General features: G+C 38.0%; 5 protein-coding genes across 5 annotated transcripts; 2 read left to right on the forward strand and 3 right to left on the reverse strand.

Moving 5' to 3' along the window:
* The first annotated feature begins 93 nt into the window (after positions 1-93).
* LOC128867277 (uncharacterized) lies at positions 94-4738 on the forward strand. The gene is made up of 7 exons (XM_054108388.1): positions 94-691; positions 765-842; positions 2592-2741; positions 2818-3090; positions 3206-3456; positions 3512-4016; positions 4077-4738. The coding sequence occupies exons 1-7, from the start codon at positions 145-147 to the stop codon at positions 4676-4678; spliced, it is 2406 nt and encodes an 801-aa protein (XP_053964363.1). The 5' UTR covers positions 94-144; the 3' UTR covers positions 4679-4738.
* A 3416-nt stretch (positions 4739-8154) lies between these two features.
* Positions 8155-12716, reverse strand: LOC128868112 (uncharacterized). Its single transcript, XM_054109867.1, has 3 exons — positions 12037-12716; positions 10324-11974; positions 8155-9781 (listed from the first exon to the last, which is right to left on the reverse strand). Exons 1-3 carry the CDS (start codon positions 12567-12569, stop codon positions 8951-8953), a joined length of 3015 nt encoding a protein of 1004 aa, XP_053965842.1. The 5' UTR covers positions 12570-12716; the 3' UTR covers positions 8155-8950.
* A 698-nt stretch (positions 12717-13414) lies between these two features.
* Positions 13415-15091, forward strand: LOC128868115 (sister chromatid cohesion protein DCC1). Its single transcript, XM_054109871.1, has 4 exons — positions 13415-13601; positions 13666-14632; positions 14692-14855; positions 14917-15091. Exons 1-4 carry the CDS (start codon positions 13552-13554, stop codon positions 15014-15016), a joined length of 1281 nt encoding a protein of 426 aa, XP_053965846.1. The 5' UTR covers positions 13415-13551; the 3' UTR covers positions 15017-15091.
* Positions 15017-18340, reverse strand: LOC128868113 (ATP-dependent RNA helicase DDX24). Its single transcript, XM_054109868.1, has 10 exons — positions 17932-18340; positions 17446-17874; positions 16914-17385; positions 16530-16853; positions 16356-16475; positions 15942-16258; positions 15746-15881; positions 15500-15683; positions 15313-15444; positions 15017-15250 (listed from the first exon to the last, which is right to left on the reverse strand). The coding sequence occupies exons 1-10, from the start codon at positions 18133-18135 to the stop codon at positions 15094-15096; spliced, it is 2475 nt and encodes an 824-aa protein (XP_053965843.1). The 5' UTR covers positions 18136-18340; the 3' UTR covers positions 15017-15093.
* A 95-nt stretch (positions 18341-18435) lies between these two features.
* LOC128868116 (phosphate carrier protein, mitochondrial) lies at positions 18436-20960 on the reverse strand. The gene is made up of 5 exons (XM_054109872.1): positions 20817-20960; positions 19766-19940; positions 19126-19702; positions 18852-19039; positions 18436-18767 (listed from the first exon to the last, which is right to left on the reverse strand). The coding sequence occupies exons 2-5, from the start codon at positions 19911-19913 to the stop codon at positions 18610-18612; spliced, it is 1071 nt and encodes a 356-aa protein (XP_053965847.1). The 5' UTR covers positions 19914-19940; positions 20817-20960; the 3' UTR covers positions 18436-18609.
* Positions 20961-21100: the final 140 nt, after the last annotated feature.

A 21100-nucleotide genomic window follows, 5' to 3' on the forward strand; every position in this document is an offset into this window, starting at 1 on the left:
GTAATCTGCGCGCATTTTGTTTTCAACGCTGCTGAAGTGCAGACGCGCAAATTTTTAATTATCAAGAAAGTTAAAAACTTGTTTTTTTTTGTTTTAATTTTTTTATATTGACTTCTTTCGTTTGCATCCAAGGCCATCAGCGCTATGGAATGCAAAAGATTGGGACTGCAGGTAGCAGTGAGAACGCTTGAAATAAATATTTACGGTTTATGCCAAATTGTGAAAAGTACTCATACAACAATATTGAACTCAGATATTTATAGCTGTTTTATTCCGCTGCAGCAGTTGATGCGCTTGACAGTATTTTTATTGGTACTAAATATTTGCTGCACGAATTCTATACCACGGCTGGCGCAAGCAGCACCTAGTCTCGCCTTGCACAATTCAAATTTGACCACAACCGAAATGCATGGTCCCGCTCCCGCTTGGCCAGCCAGTCTGCAACATATTGATATTTGGAACGCGGCAGAGCAATCGAATGGGGTGGTGAGTGGGCAAGACTCCGCGGAAGAGTCGGAGGTGCTGCTGCTACAAGCGCACGACGCCTTGCAATATGTTGGCCCAAACTTCGATGCTTCTTTGTTGAATATTGCTGCCACTGGCGTTGGTGAAGCTGAAACTGATGTGCCGCTTGAAGGAGCTACCAATCGTACGCAAATGCAGCAGAAGCTGGGCGGCCAGCAAAAGCGTGGTAAGCAGTTGGTGGCAATACATGCATTTCAACATTTCAAAAAAAATAAATACAATTTTTATCCTATTTACAGGAGCCTCCATGAATACCATTGTAAAACACTTGGGAAACCATACGATATTTGCACTGCCAAACAATCGTCAAAATCGAGGTGAGTGACCCGTGCGTATGAGTATTTTTTTTGCATACACTTTCTCCGTCAATAAAAACAAAAACACAAATTGACATGAGTGTACAAAAATTGTTGAGTCATTCGTGAATGTAAAACAAAAAACAAAATACCGATGTGTTAAGCCATAGCGAAATTTAAGAAGTGAGCAAATAAGTGGCTTGCAAACTCCCCAGAGAATTAGTTTTTGGAAACTAACTCAGCTAAATTTATGTAAAAATGTAACTGAAAGTGCTTTTTATTTCTTTCACACAGTAAATGTCTGTAATTTTCAACAGGCTTATCCAAAATTCAACATAAAATTGAGAAAATAAAAGAAAAGCAAGAGGAATAGAAAAATGTAAATACGAACAGAAAATGTTTCAACACTTCATTCAGCACCCTAAGTATTACTGGAGATATACTAACCCCACTTAATAAATTTTGATATGAAGATCTCAATTAAAACTGGTTTACTCTTTTTCGATACACTGGAGGCGGCTTTCGTAAAAACCATTACCACGGCCAGTTCTGATGCTAAAAAGATATTTATTATACATGGACTTTGGTAAATGGCATGGACACCTTTCCAACTTTTCCAGAAATACTTTTTTATACTTGATAGAAGACTGTTAGGGACCAATAAAACCAAAGGTTATTCAAATTTATGGGAGTAGATGCAGCGGAATTCCGCCCGCTCATTTCACACGTATTCACCCACTTGTCTAAACAACCGTTATTGAGACGTCCATGAAGTAACATGAGCAGGGATAGTGTTCATTTTTTTCGTATATCAGCAACACAAACTCAATTTTTTCGCAAACAAACCTCTGGCATGACTCCGGTTGCGTCAGCAAATCAGTTGATTATTTCAAAATCGCTGAGAGCCGGTTAACGGTCTGATGTTGACCACTCCTATTCATTTTTTTCACCATACATAAAACTAGGCTCCTTAGATATACATTTAAATCCGAACTGAGATTTGCTTTACTTGTTGCTTTTGTAGTTGACACCTTGCTGACATGTTTCTCAAATTTTCCAGCCTTTTGTCAATCTTCATACGTATATCAGGCACTAGAATGCAATATTCATTAATAGCCCACATCTTATGAAATAAAATCAAAAAATATGTATGTATGGTTGCTCCGATTTGCACAGGGACTTTAGTGTTGCAAAGCTAATCTCTCTTCGAAGGTCGGTTTTGGGATAAATTGCATAAACTTTCAAAAGAGGAGTGTCTATGTGGCAAAGTGGCACCGATTACAATACTAGGTTTGTCCTATCGAACTTCAAAATGTTTACTATCACTATGCATTAATAAAATTGATCAACTATTTTCTATTGCTACAAAAGTTTTGGAAACAAAAATAAATTTTTTTCACAAAATTTCTGCTTTTGTGATTGTTTTCTGTGGGCCAACTCCACTAAGCAGCAAAGTAAAGATGAACAATGAATGGCCTCTGATTTTTATCTGCTGACTTTTTATGGCATTGCTCACTACGAGTACTCTTTCGTATATACTCTGCCTTAACGCAGAGCAGCGTCAGAGTCAGCAAGCAATACACTCGGATTAAATTATTATTCACGGCAGACTAGAAGAAGTGGCAGTCGGTCTTTAAACCCACTCACTTAGACCGTTGCCGATCCATTGTGATAGACGGAAGTCTAAGAACTCCAGACAAAAACTTAAATAGCAGCAATAATCTATGTAAACCAAAATTCTCTTTTTTTCTGCATCATTGCATTCATTAGTGATCCACCTTTTCCCTGTACCTGTGGATGGCGAATGTCTTTCCGATGATGGCCGACGCACTGGCAACTGCTTCAATGCTTACGAATGCCGCGCCAAAGGTGGTACCGCGAAAGGCGAGTGTGCCATGGGATTCGGTGTATGCTGTATATGTGAGTAGCAGTGAAGCTCTGACTCGTAAGATATAATTAAAATTTAAAACTTTCAACTTTCTATATTCAAATGCAGTCATCGCCAGCTGCAACACCACCATCAGCAACAACATCACCTACTTGGTGTCACCACAATTCCCCAGTTTCATGCCAAGCAATTATAGTGCGCCTTGCAACTTTAAAATCCAACTGATGGGCAATGAAGTCAGCCAGCTGCGCATAGATTTCTATCACTTTTCAATGGGACAACCGAATCGACGCACTGGCATCTGTGATGGGGATGTGTTCGCAGTGAACGGCGGACCAAGCGGCGAGCTGACACTGTGTGGACAAAATAGCGGTCAGCACGGTACGTAACTGGGAGCATGCAAAGTGTGAAGAAGTAATGGAAATTGGCATACATTTTAGAAGAAATGGTTTTCCAAATAGAGTTTTCATAGTAATCAAGAAAATTTCTAACACAGTTTATTATGAAGTCGGCGGCGCCGCAGCTCCCCGTCAAACACTCTTTGGCAACCTGCGTCCACTCACCTTCAGTCAGCTCTATCCGAACAGCAGCGGCAACGTAATGCCAGTAATCGAGCTCAGCATGAACTTCACGCAACGATTTCAGCCCATACGCCTCTGGGAGATACGCATTGCGCAAATTCCCTTCAGCCAACGCGCGCCAGTCGGCTGTTTGCAATACCACACCGGCACTGAGGGTATCATACAGGTTTGTTCATTTAGTTTGACTTCAATTTTAAACAAAAACTCACACCCATTTAAAGACTTTCAATTTCGCTGAAAACGGACGGCATTTAGCCAATCAGAATTATCGCATCTGCATGCGTCAGGAACAAGGCATGTGTTCGATTATGTATCAGCCATGCGATGAGCAATCGTTTCGTATTGGACCAAGCAGTGCCGGTGAGCCTGGCATGTTAAATATGGGCGCGTCTATATTGATGATGGATCCTATGTTGGCTGGTGCGATGGGCAGCATGATGGGCGGAGGTGGTGGTGCTGGCGCTGGTACTAGCGGTAATCCTATGATGGATGTCATTCCCACAATGCCATCGCCTGTGCTCGCCGATGATCCTAATATGTTGCAGATGATGAATGCCACAACAACATTGGCAGGCGCAACAGCACCCGACGCAGCAACGAGCACCGCTGCCGGCGCAATGGATAGTAGTACATCGGCAGCAGCAGCAGCAGATAGCAGCGCTGCGACCATGCCTACGGAGGCTGTCGGTAGTAGCGCGACGCCAGCAAGTAGCACAGAGATGTCGTGTAAGTGTAACGCACTGTGAGGAACTAAAACTTTCATAAACGATTTTCTTTTCTTTTTAGCTGCCGCGCCAGCTGCTTCCGAAACTCCCGCTGTGTCTTCAGAAGCACCTGCTAGTAGCAGCGCTACGACGTTGGACACGCGCAGTAGCACTACACCGGCCACACCTTCCTCATCAACACTCAGTGACGAAATCGGCGACGAAGGCTCTGGTGGTGGTGATATTGATTTGGGTGGTGGCGCGCCAACTCGTCGACCCGGCCCAATACGTGGTGGCTTCGATCTTCTCAGCTTTCTGCGCAGCGCTTTCGATTTTAATAGTGGGCGACACATCAACGACGAGTTACGCGCTAGTAAAAGAGATAGCAACAACACGCCGAGAAACGCGCGTCAACTGTACTCGCGTTGTACAGATCGCCTCACCATGCCGTGCATTGTGGAAGACTTCATAGGCATGGGTCCGTTGGGTTCGCCTACGCTGCCGGGATGTGAACCAGTACACTGTGGCACGCAGTTCTGCTCTAGTGGCGCGTGGCCCTGCCGCATTGAATCTACCGTTACGCCTTTCTATGTTGGCGTGCATTTCGGCAACGGGGCGGGCAAGGGAAGCGCAGAGGATAACATTGGAGCGTGCCTGCGTTATCAGCAGGTGGAGTGCATGTGAGGCGCGTGAGGTAGAAAGTGTTATGTTTTTTTTTGGATCAGTATTTAGCGTATATGTCTGTATGAGAGTGTGCATTGTAATTGTATAAGTAGTTGTATTAAATTTGTTGTGGATCAAATAAAGTTAAAAAAACTATTTCGCTTTATTTTCAAAAATGGTTACCACCAGACACGCCGCAGCCACATGAGCAGCGCGTAGGACCGACGATTTTGTTTCTTAGAATAAATTAACCCAGTAGAGCTGCGCTTCATAATGACTAAGAAGCTTATTTACAAAAAAAAAATTAAATTAAAAAATATTAAAATTGATTAAAACTCATAATTTCGTTTTTATAGCTTTTTAAACAAAGCATTTGTGAATATTTTTTAATTTTTATTTTTTATAAATTACGCTATTTGAATATCAATAGTGCCATATGATGTTTCCATTTTGTATATATGTACCTATATTTATATATGTACGCAAGTAAATGTTACCAACAACAATTAAGCTTAACTAAAGTAGGTTAAAACTAAAACAGATGACTGAACAACATTTTTCGCAGGTTAAATGTTTCGAATAAAAAATTTTCCTATAAAACGCGCTTACAGCATTCGATATTTCCATAAAGTGGTAATACATAGTATTTATTAGCATTGCTGAACACATTTTTAGCTTTTCAATTTGCCTACAAGCGTTTTTTCATAAATTATTACAACCAGCGTTTTGCAATTTTTTTTTTTATATTTTTTTTTTTTGAACTTTTTTAGCGATAATTTTACCGTTTCATATTTCATTAGTGATATGTTTTCGTTTAATATACATAAGCAAGAAGCCAAGAGATTATTTCCTTGAGTAAAGTTTATATGCATAAATATTTGTTTACTAATTTGATATACTAATTTTAAAAACCAACAATAGCTGAAACATTTTTTTTTCTAATGTCAGTACAGTTTTTACGCACAAATAATTGAGCTTAGTTACGATTTTGTGCAGTTGCAAAAAACTCATTTACATATCGCAGCCGACCTGGCGAACTTCGCGCCACCCAAAAGTTGATTAAAATGTCTGAAATACTTTTGGAATTCTTTGTACTCAAATCAATGCATTGCGAAAAGCACGGGATCTCAAGCTCAATTCCCCATATTTCCAAAGACCGGCCACCGCTTTATTCATTGACATGGCAAATGCAAGATGAACTTCTAACGGAGTAAATTTCAACTCAAAATCAATCATCAGAGTTCTCGGAATGAGCACCTCGTGAGGTTCAAGATTGCCAGTGAAATGTATAACGCTCCGATGATGATTTTGTGTCATGAGAAGGCATATTTGCAAACGACGTCTTGAACAACCGGACCAAAACATTGAGTTCATGTAGAAGTTCTTGCAAGACTCCAAATATTAGACGCATTTCGGTATTAGAGTTGCCAACGAAATAAATTTTAAGAATTTTGTAATCCTCATTCGCGAGCGGAAACAATGGTCCAATACGATGGTGAATCTATATACAGTGAAACCTTCCTTTGGCGTTAGCTTTTGTCCGCCCAAGAGAGGTGTCCACTTCTTCCGACACGTACGATTTGGTATGGAACAAAATGTCCGCTCACGCGAGGTGCCCGTTATGAGAGGTTACGCTACAGTTAGTGGTAAATTCAAATGTTCGACAAAGTTACTTTAAGTACGGCATTAAATCCACATTTTTCAACTATATTCGCACCAAATGACATTATTTAAAAGTAACCATTGTACAAAATGTATGGGTATTAGTCAAAAAATATATAGAACAAAGAGCGCAATGGTTCGGGCGGCAGTTTTCCCCAATTTTGAATATTGACGCCTTTCAAATTTTCTCGCCGAAAAAAGTTTTTCTTAGCGGGGGCGAACTCAACAAAAAATTGACAGTTGAAATCGGTCGATCTATTCTTATTTCTATCTTCTATTCTTAAATAAATTATACGCCATTTTACGCAGGCAACTTTTTTTTATATATAGAATAAGAAGAGATTTTTGTCTTTGGTAATGTGACTTATGCTTGGTATTTGAGCCGAATCGGGTTATAAAAACATAACACCAGGGTCAATTTTATTTTTAAATTTTTCTTTTATTAAGTTTTCATATGTTTTGCTTGTGAACCCGACCATAAATACCAATTTTCTAAATATCTCAACTGCGACGCCATTTAGCGGTTAGAACTCAAATCGGGAACCCTTCAAAGTATAAGCATAACAAACTTTCGTTGCAATCGCATGAAAATAAAATTTCTTATGCAAAATATACAAAAAAACCGGCGTTGTTGTTGTTTTTGTAGTAGCATAAAAATTCCCCGTACAATTACGGGGAATGCTGCTGGAGTGACAGTCCTTGGTCGACTGTCGTGGAAAACCTTAGTCTCCGAATTAGTGGTTTCCGGAAATTTTTGAAATTTTCTCGTCATATTATTTTTTTTTGTTTGGGCGCACACAACCACAAAAAAACCAATTTTAGCGTTCCAACTCCAGTCGGTTCTACCTTACCGGAACAACCCGGAATTGTATCCGGCCATTGGCTGTCAATCCAGCATGGATAATTGTATGGGGAATTTTTGTGCTGCTACAACAGCCATTTTTAGTTCACATATTGCATTCCAATCCAAGGAACATAACGCCTGACTGGTAAAACATACTAAGTCGATCTACGTTGTTTTATCAAAAATTTAAATGTACATATTGAAGTGAGATTCATGTAAAGAGGTCTGGCAACATATTGGTTAGTTGTTGTTACTATAGTACTACTTGTACGAGTATACTGTGAGCTTATTTTTAGGATAGGTAAAAGCGTATAACCTTAAATTTGTATTTTAACTAGGATATGTACTGCATAAAGTTCTTTGATTTGTTATACTGTTTCATTCATTTTTTCAACCATTCACACAAGTCAGGATATAATTTGAGAGGAAGCTTGTTTTGAATATGAAGACTTCATACAAGTTTACTTTTGGAAAAAATTCAAATTTTCTTTAACTTTTATTTGATGTTTTCAGTTAAATTTACTGTTGAGCGGGTAATACTGATTATTTCAATTTTATTTTATTTTATGAATAAAAATATTCTGAGTATTGATTTATTATTTAATCACAACTCTGCATTATTATTTATCTCCACTAATATTAGTTTCTTTCTAACAATATGCTTTATATTTATTCAAGTATATAAAAAAACTAAAAATTCCCTAGATATATGTTTAGAACTTTTCAATCGGCGGATATTTTTAATTTGTACGCATTTTCTTAGTTTAACTGATTTGCTTATTGTTACAGCGATATGTTTAAACATTTTTCCACATTAGCGTTTAATAATTCTATGCACATTTTTCTTTAAGCATACATGTGTTCATACATACATACATACATAAAGTATAACTTTAACAGCGCGCTAAACTAAGATCAGTAAGCCAAACCAAAAAAGCTGCATAAGTGTAAATTAAAGCAGCATACAGAAAGAAACAAGAAAGCCAGCGCATAACACAACAGCGTTTTTGTAAAATGTATTTAAAAATAATTAACATGATTGGTAACGTTTAACTACATTTAAACCGTTTTAATATACAAAAGTAATTTTTTCAGTTTAGATTCTCCTCGTGCACATTCAAACAAGGCACGCAGATTTTTTTTGTGCGCCCACACAAAGAATGTTATAAAAAATCTTTAATTAATAAATTTAATACGAGTTTAAATACAAAATTTCAATTTAATTATACATTTAAGTTTATCTGAATTAGTAAAGAGGAAAATAAGTATAAAATAGACGTAAAAAATTCAGAAAAAATCATGAATAAGCAAAATTACCAAAAGCTTGTTTAGCTTCCGTTTAAAAAATCATAAACACAAATTCATTATAAATTGTTTAATACATATTTCATTTGACAACTTTTTGTTTTAATTCAGATGGCCAACATAAAAGATACAAGAAAATAATAGTAACAGTAAATATTAAAAAAATATATGGTATTCACTTTCTTACATATAGACATTAAAACAGCCAAAGCTTATTCAAAAACTAAAAGGCTTACATAGATACGAGTATTTCGAGTAAAACCGGTGAGCAACAATAGCTGTAGCATAAAGCTGCATAAATTTAGAACAAACACGAAACGCAACAAGTGTAGATTGAGTAATTTAGAGCTTGCGTAAGCGGAATTTTAAAGCAATTATATCTTAACTAATATCGATATTTTCGTGTTTTTATGTATGACCATGACGACCATGACTTCAATACCTTTTTCTAAAACCACGCGCAATAGACATTCAGGCATCCATTAGAAGTCTTGTTGCAGTCCGCGTTGCAATACATTATTTATACGCAGACGCAGCGGTGAGAAATCGATTTTCTTGAAACGCGGCAACGAAGTGAATTTTTTTGCACCGCTTAAGCCACTACTCTCCGCAACAGCACTGCAACTATCTGCCACTTCAACGACATCGGCAGCAGCAATGGGCACCTTGGTGTTAACGCCAGCCATGCAGCTCTGATGCATTTCCAATTTTGAATTTATACCGTTGGCGGCTGACGCAGAAGTCGAAGAATCGCCAACAGTACCAGCAACAAACCGATTTTCTGCTTGCCGCAGTTGTAGGTGATGATGCAGCAGGTTCTCGTATATGCGCTCTTTCCCGGTACTTTGCGGTTGCTGTTTCGTTGTGGGTGATGGTGGTTTTAGCTCTTCTAATGGACTTTGCTGATCGGCAGCAGATCTTGCGTCATCGAATTTGAAATCAATCTTTTGCAGCAACGCAAATTGCAACAGTTCGTTTTGTAGCCGTTCGCGCATATCATCAGGAAAGTTAACTACATCCGTTTCGTTGTTGTTATTGTTTAGGTTCTTATCAGTGCTGCTGCTTTTCTGTTTTGCATGCTTAACGGTATAGACATGTTCGGCAATTTTCAAAGCACCTGCACGCAACGATTTATGTAATTTACCATTTTTCTGCAAGTTTTTGATGTCAGTATCCGGTGGATAGTTTCCACTTTGGCGTTGCTCTAAGATGTTTTGTGGGGAGGATATGTAGAGGTTCTCTTTGCGTACACCTCGTATTTTTAAATTGACCATTTGCCGCAAGCCAACAGATGTTGATGCATTTTTGTGTTTCTGAAAATAGTTGAAAGTGTAGTGATGCAGTTTATCGAAAACTAAGTTTTTTAAAAAAACAAAACTGAATAAGCCGGAAATGTTTATTAAAAATCCAACAATACATATTAGGGGAACGATGCACGCATAGACATGTGTGTATTAGGAAACAACAACTTTTAATCCACCGGTGTTCAATCTGCTTAATGCCTGTTATGAAAAAAAAAATAATATATGCTACATACTTTTAGGCGCTCAATAGTTTCTAAGCAACCGCAGTTCATAAAAAAAATTATAAAAGAACAAAATACGCAACTATCAGCTTGGGTGCCCTGATAGCATACTTATCCTTCTAAAGATTCTAGATGGTCAACAATAAATATCTCATTTGCTACCTACACAAATATCTACCAAAACTCGAGAAACGAGTTCAGCAAATCTCTAGAAGAAAGGCAACAATAACACAACGATAACACATTTCAAAACGCGCAATAAACAAACACAATCAACTTATTTCGACAAAACTAATGTGTATATTTTCTTCTTTTGCAAGGTGTGCCTACCTCGGCTGTATTCGCTGCTGCACTGGTTGCATTTATGGAGGGCGAAGTACTGTAAATCGCTTGCTGTGGACTAGCGGTGGCCATTATGTGATGACGACGAGTTTTGGCCGTATCACAACTATTTGGATAATAGGAAGGAATCTTTTCATCAACACTAATTATTGACTTGCGCGGCGTTTGGTAGAAATTTTCCTCTTCTTCTAATTGGTTATCTTGTACTGCTGGTTGTGTCTGCGGTGATTCAGTGGGTGTGCTTGTGCTAAGCAACGCAGGTGGTAGTTGTTGCTCCAATTCCTGTGAAGCTTTTACAGCTAATAAATTTTCATATAAATTTCCAGTAAAAGCTGTAATATTAGAGACGGACGGTGAAGCACTAGTTGCTGAAAGAGTAACCGATTCATCGACTTGATGTTGGTGTGGACTCTTGTATTCTGTAGTCTCGGGTTCGACAGCTGATTTGTGTAAGTCCAACATTTGCTCATATATGGCGCTCTCTTCAGCAACGACTGTAGATCGTTCTTTAACAGCTAGCGCTTTTGAGTCTTCCGCGGACGAAGAACTTGCGGACGGATAAGAACTAGTTGAGTAACCTGATGAGGTTGGCTCAGTAGGTATCTTATCATTAGACGTATGTTGCGTCTTCTTTGGTCGAATAGGTGCCATAACGCAGTAGCCAGTTAAATCGTCTATCAGAATTTTATTCTTCTTTTGATTGCTTGCGGGTATAGCTGCACCATTAGAGCCTACTAAATTAATACCCGATGAATTAATCGCGGAAAAGTTAAAATTGTTTGGAATTTTTTCAGAGACATTAAGACTATCAACGGATATTTTTCCGTGTAAGATTGACAATTGGAAAACTTCTTTGGACGGTTCTAAGAAAGCATTATGTAAGCTGTCTCCACCCAAATCTAAGTCATCACTGGATGTATTGGTTGCATTCAATGCACCTCTGACGATGTGTTTCTCGTCAAAGTTATCCATGTAATTTATTTTCAATAGGTCTGGCGAGGAAAAACTATTTCGTTTCGACTTAGCGAGAGCAGATGATGGACAATTTGATCTTTCTTGCCGTTTCGCCGCAGCATCATTGGTATATATCAGCGTGGTGGCTTTATTATCATCATCTGCTTTGGTAGGTGTAATGCTATTGATTATATCTTCTGCGGTGCAAGCCTGTGTTTCGCTAACACTTTCAGCGCGTTTGGCGCGCCCACTGCCGAAAATATTATCTAACACATTTTTATACTTCTTTTTCTTTGCCAATTCTGACTCAGGATTTGTATTAGAACGGGGTATTTCACCCAAAACACCTTGACCATCGAAAGTGTTTATCCGCTTCCGAGGCGGTGGTAGTGGCGGAAGTGGAGGTGGAGTAGTTTCTAAGCCCGTTCCCAACTGTAGTTCAGTTGATTCTTCATCGATAGAATTGAACGCACAAGGGCTGGGCTTCATCTCTTCATAAATTCCAGAAGCAATGGAACCACGAGATACTCGTCGCGAGACACGTGGTTGCCCATCAATATTTTCAAAGATCTCTTCATAAATTTCCGAATTGTGTGATATGCGGCGCGACCAATCATTTTGATTAGAATCGTAACTTGGAATTTTCGGTAGCGGTCCAAGAGCCGAGTAAAGTGATTCGCTAGAACTGTAATTGAATTCATACATATTGATGTGTACTATTTGATTTTATTAATGTTTTCTACTTACTTTTCATCTTCTTGCTTTGGTTGCGAGCTAACTTGGACGTTTTCCTTCCCGTACTGCTTTACATGCATACCAGCACTGTCCAGAACTGGGCCGCGACTAATTCTATTCTGCTCCAACATTAATTGTCGATGTAATTCTAAATTTTTAATAGTCTTTTTAATCCATTTCATATGGCGTCTGCAACTTGACTCTGTTTCCACTGCAAAATATATGTAACACTGTTTACGATTCTGCGTCCAAAAAAGGCCATAGCTAAATTTTTTAGTACGCGATGCTGCCAAACTAATGCTAACGCCCGGTACTATAACGGAAACACTAATACAACGTTTCGACTCTGAGCGCTCCTCCTCAGACACGTTCGTCTCATTATCATTACATCCTGTGATTGCAACGCGCAAATAGCTGGGCAAACATTTTATGCCTTCAATTTTTACTTCACATCTGGACCATTGCTTGAACTTAAGAGAATCTGGGCGTTTATTGTGTATATCTAGTTTAACATCCATAAACATTCTAATCTCGTTGTTGTCCATTTTAACCACTTTATTTATTATTTATTGAATTGTACGTTAAACTTTACTATGTACCATAAAAATCATCGCCAAAGAAACAAAAATTCTCAAGAAAACAAAGGAAGAAAATTTTCTTGATTCTGTATGTACAACAACAAATAAATTAATGAAAAAATCTATTCCCAAGGAAGGATACCGTTCCTTTTCAGTGTTGCTTCGAATCATTGAAGAACACTAAAAACGCGAAATTCACAATAAATTTTAAAATAAAGTATTAGTAATAATAAGTAAAAATTAAAAAAATGTAAATGAATAAAATATAAAAATAAACATGAAAAAAAAAAAATTACCGGCAACCGCGTAAAACCGGTATTAAAAAAAACAAAATCGGAATTTGACCTCTTTTAATTCTTAATCATTTGGCAAATTTACTTAGGAATGTTAAGGTATTTCATATTAGATACATTTTTAAATATACACCATTTACAAAGGCCCAAGCACGACAGTGCCTCCAAAAATGTTACAGCTGCTGCATGGTACTTCCGGGGTCGGTTTTTCACACGAAATTTAAGTTGAATTTATGTCATACTTTAGCAAAATCTTATATATGAATATATTATCCCCATTTTAAAGCTTAATTCCTAAATCTGTAATTTAATGAGGAGATTAACCATACACAATTTCTCTCTCCTCAATTATTAATCTTGAAGCAATACCTGATTATTTCGATAAAATATGTGTCAAATTTACTATTTCTTTCCAAATTAGCTCTATCGGCTTTTGTAAATGATGAAAAATTTTCGGTCCGGTCAATTTTTTGATTATTCTTCTCTTGAGAGGGGGTTTTCGCGTTTGCTCTCGATTTGGACTGATAGCTAATTTTGTTATCAAACACAACCATAGTTTTATAAACAAACACAGCTGTTTGTCACATTTGGCGCCTTTATTGAATTTTTCGTTAACCTGCATAAATTTCATTAACATTTATTTGAAAGCACATGAAATGAGTGAATTGGACATGGAAGTAGATTTAGAGGAAGATGAAGAAAAACCGTGAATATTTATAACAATATATACCTAGATATATAAATAATTTTCCTCTTTTATCAACTGCTAGATATGTTCGCACGCTGGAAGATGTCCAAAGTATCATTAAATACGCCAAGTTGGATGCTAAAAATCTTACACAGGTCACACAAGCACTTTATTATCCTTCAGCCGCTGAAAGCGATGATAACTTGAAGCTTCTTGAGTTGGACACACACATGCACCAGCAAATACGCCTTGGTCAAACTCTATACTTCAAAGGGGGCAATAATGAGAAAATTGTTTTATGTACCGAGGAGAGAACATATGACGTGAAGGGTGCTGAAATCTCCAATAGTCTCCTATTGGTGCCGGACTTGAAATTTGCTGCTGCTACCAGCACCTCCCCATTGAAAAGTCCTCGCACTGGCGCGTCTTCGCTCGAATCGAGTTTAAATGAAGATGATGACGATATTTCGGTCGATCGTGTATTGGAGCAGCGTAAAGTTTTGAAAATTTTTCACGAATACTTTGAATGTCGTGAAATTCGACCACGTTATCGTAAGATATATGAACTGTTACAGTTGACGCGTTACTCAGGACCCGAGAACGAGGAATATATTGACCGGAAACTACTTTTCACATACAATCAACTGTTGGATACTGTTCAATGTAGTCGCAAGCAATTTGACGAAGGTTTGCTGCATTTCCGCGTAATGGAATTTGATGGTCGGGTTCGAATGCTTGAATGTGAATATGAGATGCGTATTTTGAATTGTATGTTGGCATTGTTGACTGAAAATTCGTGGCCTTTAGATGAAGTAGAATATGATGAGACTGTATCGGCCTTAGAAGGCATCGCGCCTTCTGAAATTGTAAAAGGATTATTTAGGATTTACACTGTACCAACAGAGGGAAAGGATGGTAAGTTTACATACAAAGAGGACTTGGTTGCCCGTATCATAGCACAAAACATTTTACAACCGGAACTGAAGTTCCGCAAAGATGAGTTTATGAACACTTGGCAGGAAGCAATGCCGGAGCTGATGAATTGCGATGTAAGCTATCGAGTTGTATGATTTTTAAACTTTAATCGTATTTACCAATTATTAAATAGGAAAAACATTTACGAGCTCTGGGCATCATTGATAAAGAAGGAAATACAACTTGTATCCGTTCGCTTGTGGAAGAGCTGCTGCCTACAAATATTCACGAACGAATGCGAATATTATTCAAAACTAAAACACGTTGGACGATGGATGAAATGGAGCCTTACATTGAGTGAGTATCCAACACTGTCTTAGGCTAATGCACGAAAATCAATATACGTTTATATTTGTAGATGTTTTAGTACACCTACCCTTTCCGTGTCCACTTTGCTGGCCAAGCATGCGCGCTCCCTCACGGAGAACGGTGTGCGATATTTTGTGTCAAAACACTGATTTCATCTTAATAGTTCATTGTATTATTTTATTACAAAACACAAACAAATAAAACAACCCATATTAAATACGAAATTTTATGAAAGTAATTTTCTTTTCTTGTTCCGCTCTTTTTTTGTCTGCTTCAAATCTTCAATAGCTGCTTTCATTACATTTACGGCGCTACCCTGTTCATTGCCTGAGGTTGGTATGCCAATGTATGGCACTTGTAATTGTCCAGTGCTAGTTGGATATCTGAAAGCGGAGAAAAAACCATGTTTTTCCAAATTAGCTTCCTAATTTCAATATTAACTTACTTAAAACTGAAGCCTTTGGGGAACATTGGTTTCACTAGCAAAGATCTAAGCCGTGCTCGAATATTTTCTAAATGCAACCGATCTCGTCTTCTCTCGACCACAAGAGCATCTTCATCATTCTGGTCGCTTCCGCTAAAAATATGAATGGGTTAGTTTTTTATTTGCATTTAATTTTATATTTACTTACGACTCGTCATTGAAACCGTCGATAATCATATCCATCTCCTCTGCGTGTTTTTTCATCCAACCGATTTCGCTTTGCGCGCGTCGTATTTTCAATTCCTGCTTATCTACTTCGCGAGCTAAGGTAACACGTTCCTTCACAGCGCGCAGATATTTCTCAGAAACCGGAAACAGGGGTAAGTCCTCCGCTACAGGTGTTAGAAATACATGCACTTAATAAAATCAATGGAATACGTGCGTAAGAACTTACATCTATCCAATGTTTTATAGAGTTTTACGTAGTTCTTCACTTCTCCTGGTTCCATGAACATTACAGTAATGCCATTTTTATTTGCACGTGCTGTGCGCCCTGAACGGTGCACATAATTTTCGCTAGTCCGGGGAACCTAGAAACAATAAGAATTTATTGTCAAAAATGTTTACTAAGCCTTTTTATTTTAGCTTACTTGATAGTGTATCACATGTTCCACATTTGGGATATCCAGGCCTCGTGCTGCTACATCGGTGGCTATTAGAAGCCCATTGGAGTTGTCACGGAATCTTTCTAGGTTTTTCAGACGTTGCTTTTGTATCATGCTCGCGTGCAACGGCAAAGGAGCACATTCCAATAGACCGAAGAGGGTGGCCAAGCGTTTCACACAATCGATGGAATTGCAAAAAACAATTGTACGCCCTGGATGACGTTGTAGGAAGTAGTAGAGATAGTAGTCCTTTTGATCAATTGAACAAATTAGACGGCATTCGGTGAGGTTCTGAGCGGTCTCTGAAGTTTTTTTTTTTTTTTTGGTTGAAATAAAGTGTGAACTTTTGCTATCAAATCTTCACAATTTAATTGTTAATTTGCATGCGGTGGAACTTACGTTGGCTTCTGGTAATGTCTACTATTTTGGGTTGGGATATGCCCAGCTCTTCAATAAGGCTCTGAATTTTCATTCCCGGTGTTTGTTTGAGAAATTTTGGCCGTTTCCCAACATTTCTTCCTGCAGTTTAATAACTTGGTTTAAAAACATTTAATTATAGTCATAAAAACTTACGCTGCATATGTTCGGGTAAATCATGCACTAGTGTTAATGTCGCGGAAAACACAAAATTTTGTCGTGTTTGCTTCTTTTCTTCATTCGCGTTTAACACTTTTAACAGGCTTCGTAACTCTTCAAAATGGCCCTTTTCCACCATGCGATCAGTTTCATCAATAACTAAAAAACTTATGTCCTCCATTTTACTTAAATGTTGATTTTCTTGTTCATAAAGTTCCCACAAGCGTCCTGGTGTTGCGACCACAATTTCGGGGCACTGTTTAAGCAAACGCTCTTGCTTTGCTACGGCCAAACCGCCGAAAATTGCAGCCACTTTAATGCCTGCGGCAACAAGAAATAGGAAATAACACAATATAAATGTCGAATTCAAATTCTTCTTACCAGTGTATTTTGCTGCCGCCACCAAGTGTTCTCTGACTTGCACCGCCAACTCACGCGTTGGTGTCAGCACAACCGCATAAAGGGGGCCATTATGTTCCACATCCTCGTCGGACTCACTTGCTTCGTCTTCTGTAGGTAAAGATGGATAGAAATCAAGCTCTTCTGGTGGAGGTGTTAACTCCCGATTTTCTTTCACTGGCTTGGTTTGAAGTTCCGGTTTTTGGCCTTTCACTTTTGGAGCTTTGCGTATGCCGCTGCGTACGTTTTTCGATTTCAACTCCATGATACCAGCTAAAATTGGAATGCCAAAAGCTAGTGTTTTACCACTGCCGGTCTCTGCTGCACCCAGTATATCCTTCTTGCCTAAAATCGCGGCAGGTAGGGTCATGGCTTGAATTTCTGTTGGGGACTTGAAACCCCTGTCAGCAATTGCACGAAGAACGGCATGTGGAACCCCTAAACCATTCCAACCCTACGGACAATTTTGAAATCGTATTAGTAATTACAAACAAAACAAAAAAAAGTTATCAACCTCTAAATCATCAACGGTCAACGCTGATGAGCTAACTAATTTTGGACGCTCGGTGTCATCGTCGCTATGATTGTCATCCATTTTATCGTCCGTTAATGCTGGTGGCCTAAGCAAAGCAAACCGATCTGCTGGATATTCTTCATTACCCAAAGCATCATTTTGGGTAGGCTTCCCATCTTTGATTACTTTATTGGCACTCTTCTTTTGTTTACGCTTTTCACGTCTCTCTCTACGTTTCTCTATTAACTTCAATTTGCGTTCTGCTAGACGTTCCTTTCTGCTTTTGGGCCTAGTTGTTTCGGTACTTGCTTCATGATCTGTTTCTGTGTCCTCTTGTGACTCTTCCTCATCATTAGACTGTTTCATCACCTTAAGCTTTTTGGCATCTGCCTTTCGATCCATACGCTTCTCCTTTCTAGTGCGTTTTCCCTATTATAAATTACCTTTAAAAGTATATTGTAACACAATAAAAATAGTCAAAAATACTTTTGCTGTTTCCACTAATTTGGGGTCATATTCTTCCAACACTTCTAAACCAATTAGCCCTTCAAATCCGCCACCATCATCCGAGATTATATTGCCCTTGATTTTTACTTTCTCCCAAGCTTTCTTCTCGAGTGCATCTCCGCCAGTGACTACTTTATAAGGTTTTACTCCGAGGTTAATTTTTTTTGTTTTGGCTGCAGGCATTTTGTTTTAACTGAGGATCGTCACAATTTATTTAATTTTTAATCACTTGTAAAAAACAAATGGCTTTTTGACATTTGTACCCGGCACGTGTATTTGTTTATATAATTAGTTTGAGCGCCACTGTTGCAATCGTTCTTTTAGCAGGGTTGCCGGATCTCATTTGATTAAATAAATGGAGATAAATTGATCTTATTATATATTTTTTTGTTCGCAAAAACGAAGTCAGCTTATGTAGATTGACCTTGATCTATCACCAAATTGGTTCTCACCAACCCTTTTATATGTATTAAAAAACATCGATTCGATACAATAAATTTTATTGCAGCATTCTATGAAAACCAAAATTTCGTTCCCTTTTATATCGGTAGTTGTATAATTTTTTAACTACTAACTTTTTTTCCTTGGATCCTTTTCATAATTTACAATGTCGCTAATTAATTATTACTAATAAATTTAAAAATGTTATATGTCAAATTAAGCCACACCCAATTTCGCCTTCAATGAATCTGGCATTTCTGGTGGTGGTGGTCTTGGCATATGGAGGTACACCTTAACTGCATCATAGATAAACCACTGAGCGGCAGTTAAAGTACCGATCATCACAATCCTGGGCATTAGACCGCCCCAGAGACCTATTTACCGTTAAAATGAGAAGAAAGTTTGGTATAAATATAAAATGTCTGAATTAGGATTATTAGCACAAAACTTCCACATACCGGCCCAGCCCAGTTGTTTGGCCACATCGAAGGCGGAAGCGCCCTTGGCTTGATTCAATTTTGATACAACGGTATCGGCTGGATGCGACACAATAGCACAGAACACACCAGCAATATAACCAGCGGCGAAGGTGACCACCAATTGTTCACCTTTGGTACAGTCCTGGCGTGGTTTGGGTACAACATATCTACAAAAAGACTCTTGTTAGTGCTTAATATATTTTCTTTACGAATACTTACAATAAAAAGTCTTTAAATTATGTAGCTTACTTACTTGTACAACAGTTCCAACGTCCTTTCGAAGCAGGCGAATTTCATCATTGTATATGGAATTTGTCTCATCCATAATGGTACTAGACCTTTATAGAAGGCAGCAATGCCTTCTTGTGCCGACATCTTAGGCAAAGCCTCGCGCAACGTATTGGCAAATCCGGGTGTCGTTTGAATTTTCACTTTAGCCGCCTCCATGGGAGCCAAAGCAATATCGGCAAAGAACTCAGCCGATGCTGAAGCTGCCAAATACAACCAAGTACGATACAGATAGGAGTTCTCCTCACCGATCGCATCAGAATAGAACACCTTGAACACTTCATAGAGACCAAATTTACAAAGACCTTGCATCGAATAACCGAAGAAGGTCGGTGCCCAACCCTTGGAAAGGCCTTTCACGCCATCTTCCTTCAGTGTAACGGCAAAACCGTTGAACACACTCTTGTACTTCACTGGGTCGACTTGTAGGCGGCATTTCACCAAATCCAATGGCACCACCATGGTGTGGGTAAGACCGCAAGAGATGATGCCACCAAGACCACAGAGAGCAAAATAGGTGTTGGAACCGAACGCGCAGGAATCTTTGAAAAATAATAAACTGTGAGGTAGAATTCGTATTTAAATTTAAGTTCAGTTAGCCCTACCGCCCTCAACAGTGGCAGCCGCCATTATTTGGCGATTTGGCGTAATCTGTGGTCCATCAGCGCGAGTGTTGGATTGACAGCTTGCTGATGAAAAAGGGGTTTTAAAAGGTGAGTTTTGGGCGGCTTCTAGCAGCGATGTAAAGAGCATTTCGACTACTGTAGTTTACAGATCGGGCTAAAAATCAAAAAAATGGTATTAAATAAAAATAATAGAAATCTATAAAATAAAATAATGGAAAAATAAAAAATAGGCATTCAAAGAATTTAATTACATATGCAAATATATTATAAATTTATTTAAAAAGCGCTGGCCAGTTTAAGATCGATTGAATATCATTCAAATAATCATTTGAACAAAATAAGTTTGTTTCGAACACATAAAAATCATTATTACTATTTAAATTATATCGCGACAACAAAAAAGGACTAATTGAAATAATTCGCGTGCAGTTTTGTCTTTTTATTTTTAAGTTAATCTTTTGAGGTTAAATAATTCGTTTGCCAAAAATGATGTAATAAACGATTACATTTAAAGGCCAACCGTCACACTTTCGCGTATCTTTTTTTAAGCAGCAGAGAAGGTCATTAACACATCGAAGGCTAATACATTCCATAGAATCGAAAGTTTTCTTTGAAGGATGGAGCTCGAAAAATTTGTTTTTTTTTCAACCAAGCTTAAAAACCTAAAAATCTACGTATATGTGTACATTTCTGTATGTTTATAAACAAGCACATAAATATTTACGTATAACTTAGACGCACTTTAATATATTATAATTGGCGAAGCAAACTTTAAGTTCGAAAAAATTATAAATTTATTTTTAAGTTTATTTGCAGAAGAAGTTCTCACTTCGCAAAAGCTGAAATATTCAGTATAATTTTGTTTTTGATTTTTTTTTATGCGTTTTACATAACATTCTCATATTTTGCATCTTTCGGAATGCAAATTCCTGTCCATTGCGTAATAAAATTTTACTGCTTTCAGAATAATCTAATATCAAATCTCTCACACGCACTTGTAAGTTATTATAATATTTATTTTAAAACTCACTTCGATTAGGAATAGCGAAAACTAGAGTCGCGAATATTAGATAGTTCACAGAAAAATAAAATAAATTGAATAAGAGGAATAATAGCACGTAAAAACGTTCGCTGCACGCCAAACCACGAGCCGAAATGCAGCGTGTAGAATACTTATTTTATATTGCAAGCAATCTTCTATCCGAATACGACCAGCTCTCTGAATCTCAGAAATTTCGGTTGCGTGTCCTATGTATGCAAATGCGCCGAGAGTTCAATTATTAGGTGTATGAAAGAGGAACTTGTGATACTGTG

Source organism: Anastrepha ludens, chromosome 6 (genome assembly GCF_028408465.1).
Source record: "Anastrepha ludens isolate Willacy chromosome 6, idAnaLude1.1, whole genome shotgun sequence".
NCBI classification, from domain to species: Eukaryota; Metazoa; Arthropoda; class Insecta; order Diptera; family Tephritidae; genus Anastrepha; species Anastrepha ludens.

Excerpts from the sequence above, each read along its gene's own strand:
- LOC128867277 (XM_054108388.1), top strand. The coding sequence starts at position 145 with ATGGAATGCAAAAGATTGGGACTGCAGGTAGCAGTGAGAACGCTTGAA. Across the intron at positions 843-2,591 it reads AAACAATCGTCAAAATCGAG|TGATCCACCTTTTCCCTGTA; the intron begins GTGAGTGACCCG and ends TGCATTCATTAG. Across the intron at positions 2,742-2,817 it reads ATTCGGTGTATGCTGTATAT|TCATCGCCAGCTGCAACACC; the intron begins GTGAGTAGCAGT and ends ATTCAAATGCAG.
- LOC128868112 (XM_054109867.1), bottom strand. The coding sequence starts at position 12,569 with ATGGACAACAACGAGATTAGAATGTTTATGGATGTTAAACTAGATATA. Across the intron at positions 11,975-12,036 it reads CCAAAGCAAGAAGATGAAAA|TTCTAGCGAATCACTTTACT; the intron begins GTAAGTAGAAAA and ends ATTCAATTACAG. Across the intron at positions 9,782-10,323 it reads CAGCAGCGAATACAGCCGAG|AAACACAAAAATGCATCAAC; the intron begins GTAGGCACACCT and ends AACTATTTTCAG.
- LOC128868115 (XM_054109871.1), top strand. The coding sequence starts at position 13,552 with ATGAGTGAATTGGACATGGAAGTAGATTTAGAGGAAGATGAAGAAAAA. Across the intron at positions 14,633-14,691 it reads CGGAGCTGATGAATTGCGAT|GAAAAACATTTACGAGCTCT; the intron begins GTAAGCTATCGA and ends ATTATTAAATAG. Across the intron at positions 14,856-14,916 it reads GAAATGGAGCCTTACATTGA|ATGTTTTAGTACACCTACCC; the intron begins GTGAGTATCCAA and ends TTATATTTGTAG.
- LOC128868113 (XM_054109868.1), bottom strand. The coding sequence starts at position 18,135 with ATGCCTGCAGCCAAAACAAAAAAAATTAACCTCGGAGTAAAACCTTAT. Across the intron at positions 16,476-16,529 it reads TTTACCCGAACATATGCAGC|GAAGAAATGTTGGGAAACGG; the intron begins GTAAGTTTTTAT and ends ATTAAACTGCAG. Across the intron at positions 15,445-15,499 it reads GACGGTTTCAATGACGAGTC|CGGAAGCGACCAGAATGATG; the intron begins GTAAGTAAATAT and ends TCATATTTTTAG.
- LOC128868116 (XM_054109872.1), bottom strand. The coding sequence starts at position 19,913 with ATGCTCTTTACATCGCTGCTAGAAGCCGCCCAAAACTCACCTTTTAAA. Across the intron at positions 19,703-19,765 it reads GGCTGCCACTGTTGAGGGCG|ATTCCTGCGCGTTCGGTTCC; the intron begins GTAGGGCTAACT and ends TATTTTTCAAAG. Across the intron at positions 18,768-18,851 it reads CAAACAACTGGGCTGGGCCG|GTCTCTGGGGCGGTCTAATG; the intron begins GTATGTGGAAGT and ends AACGGTAAATAG.